The sequence below is a fragment of the Cyprinodon variegatus genome, unplaced genomic scaffold (genome assembly GCF_000732505.1).
Source record: "Cyprinodon variegatus isolate N-32 unplaced genomic scaffold, C_variegatus-1.0 Scaffold895, whole genome shotgun sequence".
Lineage (NCBI taxonomy): Eukaryota > Metazoa > Chordata > Actinopteri > Cyprinodontiformes > Cyprinodontidae > Cyprinodon > Cyprinodon variegatus.
The window spans coordinates 315,110-337,623 of NW_015151348.1; the positions used below are offsets into that span (position 1 = coordinate 315,110).

Sequence of the window (22,514 nt, forward strand, 5' to 3'; positions counted from 1 at the left end):
AATACAGATATTACAGCTTTGAGACTGATACCGATATTGATCTGATATGATATCAGCCAATTCATACATACTATTCATATTTACTTTGCAGTGTGGAATGTCAGAAACAGATTAAGTCATATCACTCAAACAGGGAACAACAGTTAGTTTTTTTTGCTTTATACCGAAATGATATCTGACATTGATAACAGATTGGGACATCCCTAATGCTGACCTAAAACATGAAGCTAGATTAAAGCGTTTGCTAAATCATTTATTTACTTTGATTCATCTAGCTAACATAAAGCAATTTATATCAAGGAAGCACTTTCAAATAGTTATTTCCTACATTTTATACCATCTATGCTGCATCATTGTAACTCAGTCCTTCTTAGGGTTAGAGAGGAATCCATCAGATCTATTGAAGTTTATCACATAGATGTAACTATGCTTTACGTAAACAGAAACTTTACCTACATTTGCACCATAAACTGCAATTGGGAGGAAGTCGCACATATTCCTGATTTGAATCTTTCTCAGTGGAGAGGATGCAGCAGCTCAGTTATGGTAAAGGAAGGTCAGGCTTTTGTTTTTTTTATACGAAACCTTGATATACAACTAAGGTGGGCGTTAGGTTGATTCTGCAAAGTGCAAGCACATAATTTGCTTGTGTTCCTGTATAGGGTGCAGCATCAAGCATGCAAAAGAGAGGAAACAAAGCTTATTTATTTCTACACCGAGGTTGGGCAGCACATCAGCAACTAAAGTCAATTATTTCTAAACTCTTTTCTCCAAACGTGCAAAAATATTCTTGCTTCTTTTTTTTGTCAAACCGAATCTGCTTCACAAAGTCCTTCTCTACACTGAAACAACTGTGTTAGTGGTTTGATGCACAATGCATTATAAAATGGTTAATGTCACTTTGACTTCATCACATTGTCTACTGTTGCAGCTAAAAACCTCTGCATTTGACACTTTTATTTCACACACCAACATAAACACATTGATAACTGTGAGGTGAAATGCAAACGATGTATGACTTTTTTTTTCTTACAAATAAAATTTTAAGACGTGTGGGAAGTTTGGGGTTATTACATGCTGGCTTTGCACATCTTTACACATTTTGCTTGATTTGTCTTTGCAAAACACTTTCACTCATGCTGATTTGGGAACATAAATGTACAAGTCCTCACACTGATTGACAGTTGGATAGAATAGATATCTAGATGTTTTAACTATTCAAACTCTTGAATTTGCTTTGATCTAAATGCCTCATTTAGCCTAATTTTTCTCTTATGATTGTCTAGTATTTAGCTCTGTGCATTCTTCCAACACTTGACCAGCTTGTTGTTTCCAGCTAAAGAAATGCTCCCTCACAGTATGCTGCTACCACCTGCATTATGCACTGTGGGGAAGGTATGCTGAGGTGATGTGTTGTGTGATTTTTCCACCATGCAAACTATAAAAGGGAGTTGGAAATTTGAAATAATTGTGTGTGTGCATGTAACTAAAACAAAGATCCTCTCTCTTTCAGACTAAGACAGCTTTAACTATTCACCCCCCCAAGCTAGAAAAAAAACGGCAATGTTAAAATAACATGTCAACATGTTGTCAACAAAATGTTTAACAAACCTTTGACACAATGTCGTGTTTTTGCTGGATGGTTATTTCCATAACAATAATAAGTGAAGAAGCTAACGGCTTCATCCGCAAAGGGTTGAACCTTCACCAGTCCAGGGGCTTCATGCTAAAAAGAGTCAACTGCTTTTATACCAAAACTTTGCAGTAGCAAGAAAATTCAAAAGTTGTGCCCCACAGAAAAAAAGTTAGATGAAAACAATTTGTAAACGTCTCACTGTACACTTTACTTTCATAGATCCCAACTTGGCTGGAAACGATTCACAAGTTTGTGTGCATTTTGTCCATCCTTTCCCCACCCCTAAAAACAATGTTAATCAGTATAAACACAGTATAAAAACCTAAATACCTATAAATACCCAACCACATGTCAAACTATAGAAATGAACAGAGACGCCTGCTGTCAGTAACATGTCCAGTCTCCTCTTACCAATAGGATACAATCACTTGGCATTCTCGCCCCCACTTCCTGGTGATGTAGTTGACATTTTTTTTATTGGATTTTAGAATTTTTTTTTACCAATTTAATATTTTATAATGAATTTGATCTGTTTTTATTCTCCATAATTTGTGGTTTAAAAGTTTGTACTCTTTCTTCAACACGCTTATTTACTATTTTGGGGGAATAAAAACCCTGTCTCATTATTCAGTCTCAGAAAACAAAGGAAATATTCAGGAATAATTAACGCCTTGGTGTCTGCTGTTTCAGGATAAACATTGAAGAATTTGATGGTTTTGTAGTGAACCATATCAGCATTAATTCTGGTTTTATTACTAAAATACTTATTCATCAATAACCTGTTTTCAGTTCTCTGGCAAAGGCCACTAGATACAGTATTTGTTCAAAGTCGATTCCTGATATTTCAGAGGGTTCATGATAATGATCACTTCTACAAGCTTCCCAGAGAACTGCAAAGAAAAACAGGACCTGAGTCAGTCTACGTCGGACAGAAGACCTCTGATGTCATCACTCGAAGCACAGGCTCCCCTCAGGGCTGCATCCTGAGCCTCCTGCTTTTTACTCTGATGACACATGACTGCGTCCAAAGGTTCAGTACCAATCACATCGTGAAGTTTGCAGACGAAAACCACAAGAAGTTTCACACTAGAGCCACCTTCTAATGTGAGCCCGCTAAGTTTCTAATTTAAGCCTGTTTTGTGGATGCCATGATCCGGATGACTGAGAATTTGCACGGGCGCATTTATTCATTTATTTTTTTATACTCTGACAATCTCAGAGGGAAGGTACTTCTCTGCATTTAACCAATCCCCTTGGGGAGCAGTGAGCTGCCATTGTGCGGCGCCTGCGGAGCAGTGTGGGGTTAAGGGTCTTGCTCAGGGTGGCAGTCTGCGGGAGCGGGGGATCAAACTCACAACCTCAGGATTCAAAGCCCTATGCCCTAACCACTCCTCACTCACATCATACGTTTCTCACCAATTGCCCATGTAAAATCAAAAAGCAAGCATGTAGTTATTAATCAAAAAGTAAAGAATCAACCTATTTTTCATGGAGTAATAAAGGTTGGATGATGCTGTAACAGAAACCCATTTCAATTAATTTCAATAAACAGAACTATCAAGTGTGTCTAATTTTTTTGATTATCCTTTTTTTTATCTGTGCATTATAGTTTTGGAAAATGTTGAAAAGTAACAGCATCTCTGAATTGCATGGATAATGGCTTGGAGGCAAAAATGTTGCCTTAAAAATTAAAAATTTCTATTTTCTTTTATTTTCCTGACACTCTGTGATCTTCTGATATAAACTCTAGATACAAACTACTGAAACACCAATCATGAAAAGTACCTTGAACTTTTTCTAAGGAAAACAGAAAATAGTTATTACTGAGAAACATGAAAAAAAGAACAGTGTGTTTTTCAGTTACAGCTTTAGGATGTTTTTATTACGTCTACAAAGTCGCTTTTATTCAGATCTGACTTCAGCCTGTTTGAGTGACCCTGAAAGTTCTTAAAACCATGACACTGATTTACAGTTGCATAGAATAGATATCTAGATGTTGTCTTAAGTATTCAAACTCATGAATATGCTTTGATGTACATTATTTTGCTGTAGCTCTAGTTTGTCTTTGTGTCTCTTAGCTTCATAAATCTCTCATGCTTGTCCTGTATTTGGATCTGTGCATTCTTCCAACACTTGACCAGCTTCATGTCTCCAGCTAAAGAAATGCTCCCTCACAGTATGCTGCTACCACCTGCATTATGTTCTGTTGGGAAGGTATGCTGAGAATGTTGTGTTGTGTGATTTTTCCACCATGCAAACTGTAAAAGGTGTTGGAAAATTCGAAATAATTTTGTATCTAACTAAAACAAATATACGGTACTAACCCTTTCAGACTCAGACAATTTTAACACTTCAGGATGTTATTATTAGGTCTACAAAGTCCAATTTAAGCAGGTCGGATTTGAGCCTGTCTGAGTGACACTGAAAGTTCCACATGTCCCTTAACTGATAAAGCATCTGCTGCTGGAGACATGTATGCAGGCTTACCCATGTAGCACAAAGAAAGCAGTATAGAAAAGCAAACCATTAAATATGATTGCAGAAGTGCAAGAGCTGCACCTGAATTCATCATTTAGTCTGAATTTATATAAAAAAAGAACAGAAAAAAGCAGAAAGACAGAATCATGTACAGATAAGTGGAGCAGCATCTTTATTTAAGGCAGTTTTAAAAACTCAGCATGGATATTTTTATAACAAAACACAGGGATACATTCTACTTTTCTTTTTCAATTTAGTTGTAACCTTGCGAAAAAGGTTTCACATTGTAACGTGTGACCCTCCACGTTCGATGCATTGTCTCTGAGACCTCTCGGTTAGAAAATCCCAGTGTGGCTGCCTTACACACAGTCAATGAGGTGTAAAGATCAGTCACTGTATGACAAAGCTATTGAAAAAAATATGGAAAAAAAATATCAGCACCAGCAAACAGAGAACTTTCAAGACCGTCCTTGGGGAAAATGACAGTGAGATAGTGTCAGATAGCGGCTGCATAAATACATGCTGCTGTGGATCCAAAGAGAAGGTGGAAAATGATACCGTTGAACTGTAAACATTAAGTTGATGGGCTGTACTGTCATTCTACACACAGTTTGCGTTCCTAAAATGGTTTCATTTCACCACAGATCTTCAGTTCTGATCATTTGAGAAGGCAAATAGAACCGCCATCACAGCAGTGTAGGAAACAGTGACTAAAGAGGTGGTTTTATGAGGCCAGACTGTTAGGGTTGTTCTCTTTATTATTCCGTTTTCTAATCTACATCTAGAAATCTTGAACATTGTTTTAAACTAAATAGAATATATGCACATAAAACATTCATTGTAGTAACAGATATCTTAATTGCTGTTCTGCCTGGTATTCTTACCCTTGTTATAATTGACTCCACCTATTTGTCTTTGCCTTTATTCAAAAGCTGTTTTTTTATTAGTTCACAACTTAAAAATGTTCCACCAACCATTGACGTATTTTGGGGTTTTTTTGTATTGTCAGTCCTGATATGGTTCTGGATCAAAATAAATACTCAGAAAACAGCCAAACTTATCAGCACAATCTGCTAAAGAATGATTTGTCTTTTAGTCTCTGTAGTGTGAGCTCATGCTAAAACTATATGTACATTTATACATGGGTTTAAAAAATAAAAAAAACGCATGCTAAGACCACAGTGATGGTAGCCCAATTATCCTGTTAGAATAAATGTAACCAAACAATTTAATGTACAGTATAATTTTTCAGTCGATTAGACTAATCTCCTCCTATTTCTTGGGGCATAAATGAATAAGACAAGACAGAGAGGCCAGTCACTCAACATGTCTAAAAATGAGAAGGACAAGAAAACATACAAGTCTTAATGACAACCACATGATACTGTTTGTATACCAGAGAAGACCGCATGTCTAGGAGTGATGTCAGCAAACCTAAACATGGGGTTAAATAGATTTTAGGGACAACCATGCACTCCTGGGGTCCCATCATCAAACAACATATTAATATGTAAGGAGAAGCAAATCCTACCCACTGTTAAGTACGCTGAATACAGGAAAAACTTCTAATAGATCTAATAAATTCCCTAAAATACTGATATAATTTGATACAAAATCTTGGGTGGTTTTTGTGGGGTTTTTTTTAAGAACTATACAAAATATACTGCTAAGTCAACACAAAAATGGTTCCAACAGTCCCAAAATCAGAATCCCCAGTTATAAATCCCATAGAAAGACTGGGAAGCTGAAAGAAAATAGCAGGCATGTCAGGCATCCATTTTTTTAGACAGGTTGTGCAGTACCAAAGTTTCTTAGTTCACTATCTATGAAAGCTCCTAAAAAAGAAAGAGCTCTCCAATTGGGAAGGGGGCTTATATCAAGTATAGCTTAGAATTCCACCCACTGAACAAATGTTCTCAAATTAAAAGGTTGGATTTTTCTAAATGTTTCTGCACACAAATACGCTACTGCAATTAGATGCTGATGTTTTTCCCTTTTTAATGTCTTTACAAAAAAAATATAATACCTTAAGAAGGATGTTAAACTTACTTTTAGTTGAGTTAGCTCTCATAAGAATAAAGTAAAATTACATTTTGGGTGCTGCATCTGAACCAAATCTTTTTGATTATAGCAAATAGTTGGTGAAGGTTTTAAGTTCCTGCTAATTCCTATGTGTTGATAATTATAGACAGTGACATCTTTCATACATATTTTAAACAAAAAAAAACATACCCTGTGCAACATTGCACTTACAGCACAAGGTATCATATATACATGAAATATATTATTATTTTCTGGGGTATTAAAGTCTTTCATTGAAACTGAAACAAAGCATCTTCCAATTTAAACTCTCATTTATTTTTGTGGGGCCTTGGCTTCTTTTCTGGGAGGTAGCTGACAGTGGCGTACTCTGTATCATTGGGAGCAATCTCCATGGCTGATGGGGGTCTCTTTGGGAAGTCTAGGACACTGTAGACCAGTGACGGTTCGGGGGTTGTAACTGACACCTCTACTGTTTCCTGTAAATAATAAGAAAAAATATTTTTTAAAAATTTATGTGGACATCTGACTTATTAACTTTGACCTGCATGTGTACTGAAAGTGTAAAAAAATTTATACCTGCATGGTGGGATTTGAGGTTCTTCGTGATGCATCTTGAGTTTGCGCTATAAAAAAAAGGAAAATTAGAATATTTTACTTTTTAAGATTTTCTCCTGTCTCTTTAAATAATCAAAGGTATTTAAAAAAAAAAATTTTTAAACATTTTCTCCTTATTAATGCTGAATTTTTCTTTTTAATATCTAAAAAAAATCTGTTAACACATTATAGTAAAGAAAGTACATTTTAACGGTGGCGGCTGGTCAATAGACAGCACCAGGGCACCACCCCACCTACCCAATGACCTTGATTAAAACATAATGTTTATTTTAATAAAATTCTAAACTTAAAATATTTCAAAATATATTGATATATAATTTTTTTAAATGTGCAATATGAATATTTAATGTTTAACCACAAGAAAAGCGTCATTTCATTTTTCGGCGGATTGGTGACATATTTCCACCCTGTGGGGCAAAAATATTTTCCCATTGACGTTAAAAGTTGCAGATGTTCAGTAGGTCCTCTGCGACACAGAAGCATAGGAGAGGTCTGAGGTCTGAGACCTGGTTTAGCTACAAGGCTTGGCTAACTGCATGCAGCGAGGCTAAAGCTCTATCCTCTTACCTTGATTGAATGCCTCCTTTTTTAAATGTCAGGATCTGACCTAGCATGTATAAAGACAAGTAGGACTGATTTAAAGCACTTTTTAGAAAAGGCAAAGCAGCATAATTGGTGAATGTACAAGCATATGTTGGTCCCTTCTCCCACTTAATCAACAGGGAAGACTTAGTGCTGTTTATAATATCAAATTGGTTTGGAGCCCCAACAAATACACAGCCAACCATGTTGACATCTAGTCATGATTTGAGCACTTGATTAAAAATACCATTAATTAAAAATATTGTTCTTTGGAAGACTTATTTATAGGGGAATTCGACAGGAAAAGAAGGAAGAGGAGGGAGAATTTATAGGAATCAATCTAAAATATACTAGGAAAACAAGATTTTAAAAAGTTGTTTTTTTTTTAGAGGGAAGGGGCGGTTATTAACATCAATCAATACACCAATAGTTAATTTTGATAAAGTCAAAAATATGCACCAAAATTTTAAAGAGATTTAAAAGTTTTTTTTCATGATACACTGATTCTTAAATTGAAAGTTTTACCTGATGAGAGACCTGCAGAAAAAGACACATCATCCCCAAAACCAGTATGGTTCAAAGTCTTGTGGTCATTAATTAAAACATGATTTCGGAAAAACTAATTAAAGGAATATTACTAGTTATTCTCACCCGTTCAAAGGAAGATTAAAAAAGGAAAACAGAAAAGAATCAATAGAGCTTAAGGCTTGTTGATTTCATTCTTTTAAACCATTCAACCTTAAGCTCCGTCTCTCGGTGGGATTCCTCCTGTTCAGCTCATAAAGTACATACAAATCTAATCTTTAGCTGGTTTTAAACCACATTTCTTTTTTTAATTTCTAAGAAGAACTAGTAAAAATCGTGGTGGCTAAAATAAATGTACTGACCCTCTTATAATTGGTGAAGTATGGTTTTGGTTTTGTTTCATGCATTTCTAGAATTTCTTTTTATCTCAGGAAAAGATTTGTTCTTTTTGAAACAATAAAATAGCTAAAACAATATTTGCACTTCTTCTTCTTGCTGCATGGACAGATATCTTGTTTCGGATACCCCTTCCCTTAAATGTAGTTTCTTATCTTGATTTTTAGACACCCCTTTTTTTTTTGCTTTGCATGACCCTGAGTCGGAATTGGACCTGTGACAGCGGAACAGAGAGTCAGCAAAAGCTTGCATTTGTTCGCACTTAGGAGAAATGATGATCATCAGTGGTTTCTGAGGTTAAGATATCTCAAAGCTGCAGTGCTCCTACTCAAAGTAGGCCAGAGGGGCTTACCTCTGAAATGAAAGCACATGCACAACACAGCCGTTGTTTTTTTCCACCCATATCTCTCGTTGATAGTACGTACAATTACATTTGCATGAAGTGAGACAGAATTCCTTTTCGAAATATATGAATCATCGCTTGCATTAAAAGGATGTGAAACTGCAATCTGGTTTGCATTTTTCTGCATCTAACCACACAATTGCATTTTTTTTTGTTTCCATCAAATAAACATTATCTTCCCATGTGATGGTTAAAAAAAAAAAGACTCTTGTAAAAACATCCCTGTAATTTTCAGGTCTTTATGCAGATCAAGCTTATAGTATATTATCAAGATATCTTCCAAACAGCCCAGGTCTGATTCCCAATAACATTAGAATAAAAGAAGGAAGATAAATGTTGGTTAATAAATTAGGCAAATGATATAAATCATGATATGTTAAAAATGTACCTTTTGGTTTGGCAAAACAGATGACCATGAACAGCAGCAATGCAGCGAACAGAAGAAGAGGGGAAAGCGCTACTACTGTGACAACACGGGAGGAGAAGAAACTGGAACTTCCATCGGTTGTTGTTTTGGTGAAGGTGCACAGCACCGGAGGATCTGTGGGAGTTAAAAGAATACGAGAATATTTACTCATCTACAAAAAAAGAAAAGCGTTTCATTATCGAGCTATTTTTATCAGAAAACCGAGTAGTGGTTTTACAGAAGATGATGTGGGTCCACGTGAAAACAATTGGCAATGACTCATGAAAGCCGAACCTTTTATTTTTTTAAATGTGTTCATGAGATAAGACTTTTAATATACCAAAAATGTCATTATAGTTGCTGCTGTGATTGTTAAGGTTTTCCAAATGTTTTTTTATTTATTTATTTACTTCTGGGAAATGATATAATAATGGAGGACAGTAACCCTGTTTACCCAAAGCATCAGACATCCTCCAGCTGTGTATATCACACAATCATTCTGCATATAGTCCGTATCTAATGGTCGTCAGACAAACATGGTGACCCCAACAATTATAATCATTCATATAAAGTGAGATTTGGAGTTTATCTACCTCTTTATTTTACTGTTATGCTCGTTTTGTTTGGAGGCAAGATAACATGGGTCTTCATCCAGTTTTGTCTGTCACTGTTCCAGCTGTTTTAAGCTTTAAAACAGTTTGTTATGAAATCAAATTAGTGAATTATCCATGTTTTTACAGACATGAGATGAATGTCAAATCTATTTGAATTAAATGACATGCTCGATTGTATTTCCGATTTTAAGAAAGTGGCCAAGAGTCACTACGGTAATATAGTGTATCTGTGTCACACTATATTTATTCCTAAGGAAACAAAACGGTATTGATTACTTATTCAAGTTCATAGCAGTAAAAGAAAAATAATAAATAAATAAATAATATATATATATATATATATAAGGTTAGGTGTTCTGATTAAAAGGGGTAGGGAGATTGTTTCTCACTACTTGATTCTTTTCTTCACTAAATAGATTTACTCAGAAAGGTTGGATTTTTTTAGTGTATAACTAAATTATGACCTATTTTTAATGAGGATTAACTGACATGTGAGAATAAGCCACTTTTACTAATGTTTTAACCCAGACTCATACACAGTTCAGGAAGTAGCAACACTTTCTGAATTGTGGATTGTGGACAGAGGCTGGAGTCAGCATTTTGTTAGAGTAACATGGAGGAAATGATTGTGGAGGGGTCAGAGTGGAAGTTTCACATATTGCACTGCATACTGTTATATGAAATAGTTCTAACAGATCTTAACAAATTGGTAATTTGGCATAAATGTAGGAAGATTTAAGCAGGACCTTACCTGTGGTGCTACGGTCGTCCTCTTTAACAGTCAGATTCACTTTATTACTTAATGCTGGAAATGAATCTAAAAAAAGAGTGGCCCAGTATATACTTGCATCATCTAGACTCAGATTTTTTATGTGAAAACATATGGAGGAATTTACAGGATAAATCTCAAACTTCTCTTTATGTCTTGGATATTCAGAGATCTTTTTTTCCTGTGTTTTGTAGATACCAAATGTACTGTTTTTACTGATGGTAGTGTTAAATGAGAAGTGAAGTGAGATGTCTTGGCCGATGAAAGCAGTAACATCCGCATGGCTGGAGCCTGTGAAAAGACATAAGATTTACACGACATACTTAGAAAGTAAAGAAACAATCACAGTAAAAGCAATTAAAACAGGGTTGGTGTAACTAGCAATATAAAGGTATGCATATAAATATGGAGGCAATTCTATTCTTTTATTACACTCAGAGAAATGACCACTTAGTAATGTACTTCATGGTAATTCCGTACTTCATGGTAAGTTATTGGCCATCAATTCATCGTGTGCATCTATTTTCTCTGGAGAAAAGTAAAGTTAAATAAAATAAAAGGAAATGTTGCACAATCCAAAACTCTAACATCTTATAGAAAACTCCAAATGAAACAAAGTTGAAGATTTTCTTTAGAATTATCTGTATTTATGTCTGTTTCCTATTTTACACCAAAAATATATAAAATATGGTATCATATTTAATATATAATACGGTATAATATAATATGGTATACTATTTTATCTTGGCAATCATCATTTTTTTATGATTTTAAAATATAGGAATTAAAATGGTAAAAATAAATGTTTTGTGACTGATAAGAAGTATGTCAAAGATGTGATGAAAATGTGGTTAAAGCATTTTTTGAACCACACATTTATTGGACCTCATAAAAACCAAGAAAATTAACTAAAATATTTTGTGGACTCCTCCTAAGTGGTTTGTATTCTTGGTAGAGTTGACAACATGAATATCAACTATTTGCACATAAAACTCCCGAGTCTGGAAATATTTCAGAATGAAGACATTAAAGTAATAATTATCATCCCCAGTACAATTATTGAATAGATTTCCAGATATGTGACACTTATTAAACACACTGTCCTACTTTTAAATATATTCACAGAGTTAGAAAAAAAAAAAGCAGCAGAAACCACATCCAAATTGTTATCACATCCCTTCAAATCTACAGTGAGAAGTAAAACTTTTGCACGAGACTATCTCCACGTAAACATGTCACTAAATGTCAATAAATATCTCATCCTCATAGAAAACACGGAATACATACTGGAACAGGAGAGAAAATATATAAAGGATCATGTTAATCTTAAGACATAAATCAAAACAATAGTCATGAATAAGACGTCTTACCATAGAGAACCATGTGAGCTGTGATGATAAAAACTAACCCTATAGGCTTAGTGAGCCTGTTTTCACCCATGATGAAAAACCTGTTCTGTTTGCAGGCCTGGCGTTGCGGCCTTTCCTGTTCTTGATCCTATTGATACTGTGATTCTTGTTGATGTTCTCAAAACGTAGCTTTTCTTGTCAAGCAGAACATTTTTCTCCCTGACAGGGAGGAAGCTGTAGGCAGGAACTTGCACAAACACCAACAGATATCTACCTACAGCATCAGAAGCGCCTCCTATGACGAAGACTTCAAAGAGGTTCATGGACATGTGGTGTAGACTGTGTGGAGAGGAGCTAAAGAGGATGTCTCGCTCATGATGCAGGCAAATTGAGGAAGAGTAACTACTTAGTTCAAATTTTAAATAAGAAACAATCAAAAATGTCTTACTAAAAAAAAAAAAAACTCATCTTGTTTGGTCATTTTTAAATTGGTGTTTATTTATGATTCTTGTTTTTTTGACTTCACCAAAAAAGCTGCTGGTTGTTGAGGGATTTATCCCAATTTTGTCTTTGTTTTAAAAAAAAAAAAATCTAAGTTAAATCTGCCAGAAATCAGCCTATGTCCATTTAACTGCGTTTCTCTAAGATCTGATAAAACAGGACAAAAAAGTTATTCATGGTTTATTTCCTATGTGAGCCATGGTGTCACATGGCTCACATAGGAAATATGTTATCAGAGGTTTGACTGAAAAGACGAACTTCAAATTAACTTTTGTTTCCTTCCATTTCACTCCCTTGGAGCCAAACCAGTACTTGTCATAGATTTTTTTATTTTAACCTTTCAAACGTGTTTCAGTGTTCATTAATCTAAACGTTGGCTCTCGTATCTCACTTTTAGTTCCTCCAAATTTCCAGAAAATATTTTTAATAACTTTGACATTTTTAATCACTTAGACTTATAAACAAGTGATCTAAAACCATGATGACTATGAATATCAGAAAACGTAGAAAATAACCACTTATAGATCCGTCTTTAGGTAAGTTAATGTCATGATGAGTTTGAGTGATCAAACCCACATGCAGAAAACACACTCAGAGAGCTAGTTAAAGTTAAAGGTTTATTGGTGAAGGTTACAATGTATAGAGAGAGAGATAGCAGGTATTTCTAAGCAGGGAACCCAGCGGTCTGGTGAACCGGAAACTCTAAGGGGGGGATCACAGGATGAGTTCACGGTCCGTAGGTAAACTAAACAAGGGCGATGAATAGTTTTGAGTTGACTCACGTTTGGGGGTTCTTGGTGATCCTTGGGTCCTGTTTGTGGGGAATTAGGCCAGAGGTTACAGTACTCAATGGAGTAAACATCTGCTGAAAATATGTACAGTGGTTGATGAACTAGGGTAATGCTGCCCTCAGGTTCAGGTTGGCCAGACCATACAGCATTTTTCTTGTGCTGGAGATTTCTATTTGCTCTGACCCTCTGGAATTTCCCTTTTGCTTGTCCCCTTTTCCCATGTTTCTAATTTTATGTTGCAGGTGCACAGGACTGAAACAGTTATAGAAACAGCAATCTTCAGGAAATGACTTTAAACAAATAACCTTTCAGACATACATAAATAAAAGGGTAAAAAGGGATCGGTTTTAAAGTTTTGCTCAGTTTAAACAAATAGGCTACTATGGACAAACACTACTTCTATGATCCACCTGTCAATGTTTAGATTCCAACGACACCACAGAATGATGGATGGGTCAATAATTTGCATCTGGGTTGGACTCTGCTTTAGAGGCTGGGTCTCCAGGTGCTGAAAATCATCCATGTTCCAACTGCAGGTTGTAGGGGATAGAAGAGACAAAAAATTCTGAATAGGGGTTGGAACAAGTCGATCTATGCAGGATGGTTCTTGGTCTCTTTCAGAATCTTCTAATCTACTGAAATTTACAATGACAAATATGGCTGATCCTGGACAGGAAATTTCTGATCAGTGGCAGCTGTCTAAGCAATACCACCTGGTCTTTGCAGGAGTCACAGCATCATTGTCAACTCCACAGTCTCCCTAGTTAGCATTGTTGCTGACCGTGTCCATACATTTATGAGCACATTAAACTAATCTACTAAATGCTTCAAAATCACAAAGCTCTAACTATTTCAAACTGTTTTTTTTAATAGGATAGGGAGTTCATAGTAATCCAATGCCTTCTACACTCTGCAGGTTTCATTTTGGTTGATGGGAAGCAAACATTGCAGATGTGCAGATGGCATAATGTATTTGTAGTAACAGGGTGACCAGAATCTCTGAGGCAAAAGAGGAAAAGCAATCGCAAAGCGAGGTTTAACTGAAGCAACTGAGCAGAAATCAGTTCCTCTTTCACAATCAACCTGGAGGATTTCATTCAGTGTACAATTCTGCAAACTCTCAAAACATCATCAGAATCCCACAAGTCTTTACGTTATGATACAGGAAGGCCAATATCATGTTGACAATTCCCTTTTCTAGCATAAACTCTTAACTTCACTAGAGTATTCTAGGTGGAGTCCTTACACTTGGTAACCTGAATTAATTAATAAGTGCAAAATGTGCATGTTAACTTAGACACAACAGTGCAGTTGCTTTTCTCTTTATGCCGAAGCTGTGGGCCAAGTGCTCATTTAGTATTGCTAAAGCAGTTCATCTTTCTAAAATCGTGAAATCTTGATCCTGACTGAAAGAACACAGGGAGGCCGGGTTCTCCCCTAGTGAAGTGGAGTGAGGAGCTCGGCCATCTGGGAGAGGCTCGGTGTAGAGACACTTAACCTCCATATCGAGAGGAGCCAGCTGGGGTGGCTCAGACAGATGCCCTCTATATGCCTCCCTTGCGAGGTGTACCAGGGTCATTCCACCAGGAGGAGGCCCAGGGGACGACCCAGGACACGCTGGAAGGACCATTTCTATTTCTCTCGTCTGGCCTGGGAGCACCTCAGGCTTCTCTGAGCAGAGCTGGAGGACGTGTCAGGGGAGTCTGGGAGTCTCTACTGAGATTTTTGCCCCCGCTACCCGTCCCCTGATAAAGCAGAAGACGATGAGTATAAATACTTAATGTGGAAATAACAGACATAACAGCTACTCATTCTATGCTGAACTCCTCTTATTTGTATTCAAGAAGCCCAACGTGGTAATAGTAAGTTATACCGTGTAAAAATGTGTAAAAATGAGGATGCTATAATTCTTGTTGCAAAAAGGACATACAAAACCATATATTATTGTTGTTTTAAACCCCAAAACATCTGGGTACCTTTAAGACATATGCCCTTTAAAAGTTATGAAACTCCAATATTGTTGCGTCTCAACAAAAGAAATGGTAACATTAAAATGTCAAAACATTAATCAGATTTGATAAACTATGTTTTTTTTTCTCCCCTTACTAAAAAGGCCCTTTCCCTCTCTGCAGAAAAAAAGCATTGACGTATATTTTTATTTCTCATTATTAATTTTATTTCTCTGGTTTGACTTAGGTGATTTTTTATCGTGTCTTTAAAATCTACAGTTGGTTTTTAGGACTCAAAGGGGTTTGCCTAGTGTTCACTTCTGTTTCCACAACCAGAAGTGCTTCTAGGAGTAAATCTGATTAAAAAACCACACATGCAAAGGTTGATCTCAACGCACTTGGCCAAAACGAGTATGCTCAACGAGCGTTGATATCTTGAAAATTGATCTAGATCACACTTTGTTTTTGTGCTCATTTTCTGTCCTTGTGTAGATTTATTGTGTTTATGTTTTTACAGATTTGTGGTCATGTAGCAAAAGTTTCCTCAGCAAGTGATATGGCCAAAAATCTCTAAATGTCTCAAAGAAAAAAAAGCTACATACTGTAAATCACACATACTACATTTCACCACCACACAGGAAGTGGGGGTCTTTGAAGATAAAACACTTTCAGCTGCCTGAGGGGGAATTTGTCGGTTGGATGTCTAGTTTCACAATCACCGCACTGGAGGTCGTCTCATTGTGGAGGAGGAAGTAGAAACTGATTATTCAGCTGCAAATGACATTAAATTTTCATGCATTTAAGGGTTAATTTGTGCAGATTTCTTTCAGCTGGGTTTAAAATTGACAAGGGCTCCATGGTAAATTACATTGCAATCTTGTAGTCTGTTTAGCTAGTGATGCATACAGAGTTTTGCAAACGTAATGCCACGTGGTTCTCCATCAGTTCTGTTAGATTATTGTTTTGATTTGGACCTTTAGATCTTGCCATATCCTCTTATTTTTGCAAAGTGGGGTTTTTCACATAGATTCTGTTTGCCAGGTGTTTTCTAGTTTATTTCTTTTGTGTTTTTCTTAGTACTTTTGTTGGATTTGTCTTTAATTTCTCAAGCCATTTATTAACTCACTTTGGTTCTTCTATGAAAATTTCCATGTTAATTCCTGTTTAATCATTTCTTCCTGTGCAAGTCATCAGATAGTCAGTAGATTCCATTCTTTCTCTTTTTGAACTTTTGTTTGCACCGGTTTTCTCCATTATGTCAGGCTTCACTTAGTTGTTAGTATTCAATGAGTCCTCAGGTTTACTGCATGTCTGTATGCATATTTCCTTGTTCGGTATACTGTTGAATTCTCCAACTCACCATGTTGTTTCCTAGCATCAGTCTGCACTTTGGTCTAAACCTTGAAAAGGCTGGAGTTTGAAGGCACAACTCCAGTTACTTAGGGCCAGTGACCTGGATGTTTTTAATGTCTTTCGACTATTGTTTTGTAGAGGCATGCTAATGAACCATCATTTCATGCAGGTGTGTTTAATCAGGGTAACAGCTGAAATATATTAGGACTTGATCCAAATACCTCAAATTGTAGCTCATAGCTCCTGTTTCTAGCTGCTAACCTTTCATCTTTTGCAGGGTCAACAGTAACTATACATTGTAGGATAGGAGCTCCAAACCCCTGTACTGAATCCAGACACCCTTCAGCTTTACGGCACAGTTATGAATGGTGCTGGTCAAATTGGGCCTACAGCCTTTGGGAAAAGAACAACAAAAAACAAAAGTTGCAAAAATATATCAAGCGGACAAAGCTCTGTATCATAAAACCCAAAATATATGAAGGTGTATAGGTGTCACTCACAGTACATGTTATGAAATCATGTGGGGTTTTTTTTAACTCTGTGGTGAGCTGTGGCTGTAATATGGTGTTAAACTGCTGCTAAAAATTAGAAGAGCGTATTAAGCAATCACGAAAGTGCAATTATTAATCACAACTGCACATTTAATAACCGAAAGAGCGCATAGCAGGGATCACGGGCATGTATTGTTATTCAAGCACTCTTGGACGCAGCACCACATGCAGAAAAACGCCCCCCTCTACCCATCTGTCTGATCTTGTAGAAAAATGATGCTCCCTCTCTCTGTTTGTGGAGGAGTTTCTGTCAGTCAGGGGGATTGAAAGCCTAAAAACATCATTGTGTGAAAGACGTGCACATATGATGCTGGTCAAATTGGGACTACAGTCTTCTATTCAAGAGCCACATAGAACACAGGTTACACAGATGTAAGAAACAGCTAAAGCTCTCCATTAGAAAACATTTGCATTTGTGAAATACAATATACTTGAAGTTATAATATATTATCTAACTTTTATCTAACTGCATCCTTTACATTTTCAATAAGGACTTTAAGTGTAATGTCACAAAATTTCAATGCCTGCTATGCCCTCTCTTGGTTATTAAATGTGCAGTTGTGATAAATAATTACCCTATTGTGATTGCTTAATATGCTCTTCTAATTTTTGGCAGCAATTTAACACCATACTGTAAGGTCTGTCATGCAAAGGCTTGTGGGCAATCGTATAGTCCCTAGCAGCAGTTAAGGACGACTGGTGGTATCTTTGCAAGCTAAACGCTACCAAACATCATACTTCCTGAATCCAGCCCCTTCCTAACTGCAAGCAATATTTGGATACCACTTCCTATAATGATCATGCCTTATGTGTCCTTACAGATTTAAAGTATTCAGATTGAGCCTATGACTTAAGTCAATGGGTACTGACTGTGGACCCACCTGCTTTAGGATCTCAGAACTGTATATGATGAAGTGCATTACAGTATAACGAGAATAAAGCTTATCTAAGGGATCTAGTAGTGATAGCAGAAATAAATCGTGTAGCAGCTAAAAAAAACTAACATTGAAATATACCAGTCTTCATGTAAAATAAACTATTGCTGCTGTTTTATTGCTTTTATTGCTTTTATTGTAATGTCTATACTTCATATTTATCTTATCACTTTTACCTGTCATGTCCCGCACTTTATGTCAGATTTTAAATGTCAGTCTTGTATATTTCTTGTATATTTGTATATTTCTAGAGAGTAAACATAATTTCATTTCCCTTGTATGTCTTGTACATATGAAGAAAGTGACAATAAAAGCTGACTTGACTTGACTTGACTTGAAATCGCAGATATTAGCATGTTGATAAAAACGCCACTTCCGCTTTTGTTTAAAGTTTGTGAAACCCATTAGTTAGTAATAAATGGATCAGTTGTTCTCTAATATATTGCTGCTGACAATTGTTCCACTTTGAGTAATATCGCTTGATCAAGCCTTTTCTAATAGGTCACACTGCACAAATGTGTGTATAATGTGTGTTTATTCATGAATAAATGTATTTATGATTCACGCTGATGTTTTATGAGGTCAATATGGGTATTGGTCAATATGCAAAGCTGCAATATCAGTTTCATATTACTGGAAATGAAAACGTCGTATCCAGGCATCCCTAACTTATATAACCTGTTTGTAAAGTTTCAACAGCAGAAAGAAATGTTTGTATAAAGCGAATGTAGCAATACAACTTACTACGTTACCAACTGCTTACTGACAGAAGACATTCATTTGGGGTTGGTCCTTCCAAATACATCAAAATGTTGCTTCTACCTCCTTTTCCTAGCTTATATCCCTTCATCTTTCATGGGATAAATAGTAACACTACCCAGGGTAAGAAAAGAGCTCCGGACTGCTGTGCTGAAACCTTCAGCCTTAAAAACATCATTGTGTGACAGACATGTGCACATATGATGCTAGTAAAATTGGGACTACAGTCTTCTAGTCAAGAGCCACATGGAACAAACGTTACACAAATGTAAGAAACACCTAAAGCTCCCCATTAGAAAATCCAAAACATATGAAGGTGTGTACATTTGCATGTGTGAAATACAGTATGCTTGAAGTTATAATGTATTATCTAACCTTTATCTAATTGCATCCTTTACATTTGCAGTAAGGACTTTTAGTGTCATGTCACAACATTGCAATGCCTGATACACATTCTAGGGACAAGATTTGTGAATTTGACTTTGTGTTGCATTCTAACGCCATCTTGTGGACTGATTTGAACAGTCACAAAAATTAAAAATGTAACCAAAACAACCTCATGTTTTTATCCCCTCCTCTGACACTGAACAGAAACCTTTACATTTTTAACCATGACTTCCTCTGTTATTTTGCACACTGCTGTGCAGGATACTGAAATAAGGTCATACTTTGGATTCTTAAATGAACTGTTGTTGTTTAGACGAATTGTGTTAGAGACAACATTTCAAGCAAATTATTGACTTTAATTAAAGCAGCGGCTTAGTTTTAAATAATTGTCACATTTCTTTAACTCCTCAACTCAGCACAATGTTTTTGCCCATTTACTACACCTACTGTTAGGGCATTGCATCCCTGACACTGGATTTAGATGGACCTTATGCTACACACTTTGGTTTTTGTCTTTCAGTACAAGCAATTCCGTTTCTGCTTTGTTTTTTGTTTTTTTTTTTGTGCTTCCAATTTGTTCATGTCATTTATCTCTAGAGCTCAGCAGCCAGGTTTTCTCCTCTCTTCCTGTGCAGCAGCACTGACTGAAACCAAACCTCGCCCCTCACGTTTCACAGGTTTCGCTGCACAGTGAATCCTACTCTCAAAGATGTCTGTGGCTGAAAGTTTGCACATGTGTAAATATACATGCATTAGTTATATTGAAACCTCCACTTTTGATGTCTGGAAAAAGATGTCTTAAAAGTCTTACAGGAAAAATCTTTCTGTGGTCATAGTGCAGCTGTTCTGCTTAGCAGCAGAGCTGAAATTAAAACATGTCAACAAAAGCAGCTTGGTCTGTGCAATCATGTAGTGCATTCAAACAACCGTTAAAAAATAAACGATTGAAGTTTATTCTCACATGAGCGGTTTGGCATCGCAGACAAAACAAAGGGTGATGTAATGCTGAGAATCTGATTCAGATGCCATTTGGTCGTGCTTTGAGCATTTAGCTGAGCTCTATCTTGTAGAGGGGAGGTGGGAGGAAGAACACAGACTGATGGGAAGGGAAGAGCAGGAAAGCCCTTATTGCCATGGCAACTGAGAAATACAGACTCTGTTGTTAAACGCTGCTTTAACAAAACATTCGGGGTATGGGATCGCTCAACCATCACTGTAAGCCACCAGCAATTACCCAAGGCGCACACAAATAAAGATACATAGCAGTTTGCAAAAAACATGATGAAATAAGGAGTCAATGAGTGGACATGCTGCTGCAGAATCACACCCTGTGTTATCACAGTAAAATATGTGGTATGCATGCTCATGTGACATCAAAATATTGGCAGATTGAAGATGATATTACTTAACTTGAAATACACCACTGATGATGAGTTGCTTCTGTTCAAACTCTCACCTCACCCACCTTTTGTCTTTGTGCAAATAGGGCTTCATCTGCTCAGCAGCAAAAAGCACACAACTAGTCTTGATAAAAGTATCCACACCCTTTCAATCTATTCAGCTTTTTCCTTGCATAAACTTCAGTATTTGCAGATTTTTTTTTTTTTGGTGATAAAATCCTAAAATTGAATTATCAGTGTCAACTAACTGCCCTCATAAACCATGTGATAAATGCATTTATCACAGGGTTTCTAACAGTGGACTAAACCCAGCATAGAAGGTTTGGCTAGAATTGATCACTTGATGATCATATACATTGAAATAATGTGTATATGAAAATAGAAATGCTCCACCTTGTGTCAATTGAAGGACACAGCATCCTAATTCAACTCTAAGAGGCAATACAATACATCATACTATTTATACAATGAAATCAGACTAATCTATTTCAATGCTATGGCTTTAGAGAAAGGCAAACATAAAAACAAATAATAACAGCTCTAAAGAGAACAACACAGGATGCTTTTAGTGAGGTGTGCAGGATAGATTTCTATGCATGTCTTTGAACTCAACTACAGGTTAAAGTTGGACAAACCAGCTTGGGTAAAAAACGGTCAATCTACTGATCACTCTGACCCAATATAGGTGTGTGGAAAATGTTGTTTGCACGTTCAATTTGGAAACCTCGCTTCCTTTTCTGGTTGTTAGGATCACAGAAAAACAGAATGATGTCCTAGAAAGTGGTGGATGCTGGACTGTGAACGTGCACGCGCAGAGAAGACAACCATCTCTGCTCGCCGTGTGCACGTGCCAGGCTCATTCCTATAGCAACTGGAAGGGCACAGGTGCATGCCTCATCTAAAACGAACCGGGCGGGGGAGTAAACATAGAAAAGGAATTATAATTCCCACGGTCTTAAAAAATGCATAATCGCAGCATGTTAGAGGGGAACGCCAATTCTTAACAGTTTCTAAATGCCATTCTGAGTTTTTATCAAAAGGGAAATACTCTTTAAGCATGGGGTGCCTATGGAGGTGCAACGTGCAATTTCCAACTCATGCAGTATTGCGCGCGCAGGATCAAAGCAAACGCACGCACGCGCTCAAGTGAGAAGCGCATCTGTCACGTTTTCCAGTGAAGGTATTCCCCAGCTTCTTCCTGAGCAGCAGTGGATGTGCACTCATTTAAAGCTACAAATGTCTAAATGAATTAAAACTTTTAGGCGTATATGCTTCTGTTTAGAAATAGAAAATACATTAGAAATATTTTCTGTGAATGAATTTGGATGCGTTATTTATCAAATATGGATGCTTCAAGTCTCTACTAACGCTCCTCGCCTCCACTGAGTGTCACCCAGCAGAGGAATTGATTTGCTCCCCCTCTTCCCTCCCTTCCCACCAGTCACATGGCGGTGACCCGCCGCTCCCTTGCTTTCAGCGGCAGTCTCTCCGCGATGCGCTCTGAGCCCACATAGAGACGCGCTTCCCGGGTTTACAACTGCGCTTTCATCCTGTCCTGTTTTTGTTTTTACTTGTTTATTTTTTTCCTCCCCGCTGAATCCGCTGAAGTCATCGGTAAGCGATACAGCCGGTGTATTTATAGTGAGCCACGGCGGCGATGAGAAGCTGGAAGCTGTCGGTGAATCCGATCGCTGCTGCGCTCTGTGGGAACTGAAGCTCCAGCTACGACAGAATGAAGTCCAGGCGAGATAAACTGAAGATCCCCTCTCTGACTTTAGAGTGAGTTCCGCTTTTTACTATTACTATATTTGTCTTTGTGGTGCAGCGGTTTAAGAGCTATGAAACTACTATAATTAAAACTTGTTGCAAAAGGGGGAAATAGGAGCGCGTATTCAAAAAAAAACAACAACATGTTCAGTTTAAACCAACAAACATTTTTATTCCAAATCAATGAAAGATAGAAAAACAGATGTTTACATAGATAGATAGATAGATAGATAGATAGATAGATAGATAGATAGATAGATAGATAGCATTTCTGCATTCCATAAAAACTTTAGGATAACAGGTTG

General features: G+C 36.8%; 1 protein-coding gene across 1 annotated transcript; it reads right to left on the reverse strand.

Annotated features, from left to right (window-relative positions):
- Nucleotides 1-5,832: 5,832 nt before the first annotated feature.
- Nucleotides 5,833-12,088, reverse strand: LOC107099667. The gene is made up of 5 exons (XM_015397888.1): nt 11,838-12,088; nt 10,450-10,758; nt 9,067-9,219; nt 6,734-6,780; nt 5,833-6,633 (listed from the first exon to the last, which is right to left on the reverse strand). Exons 1-5 carry the CDS (start codon nt 11,905-11,907, stop codon nt 6,466-6,468), a joined length of 747 nt encoding a protein of 248 aa, XP_015253374.1. The 5' UTR covers nt 11,908-12,088; the 3' UTR covers nt 5,833-6,465.
- Between the last annotated feature and the right edge of the window lie 10,426 nt (nt 12,089-22,514).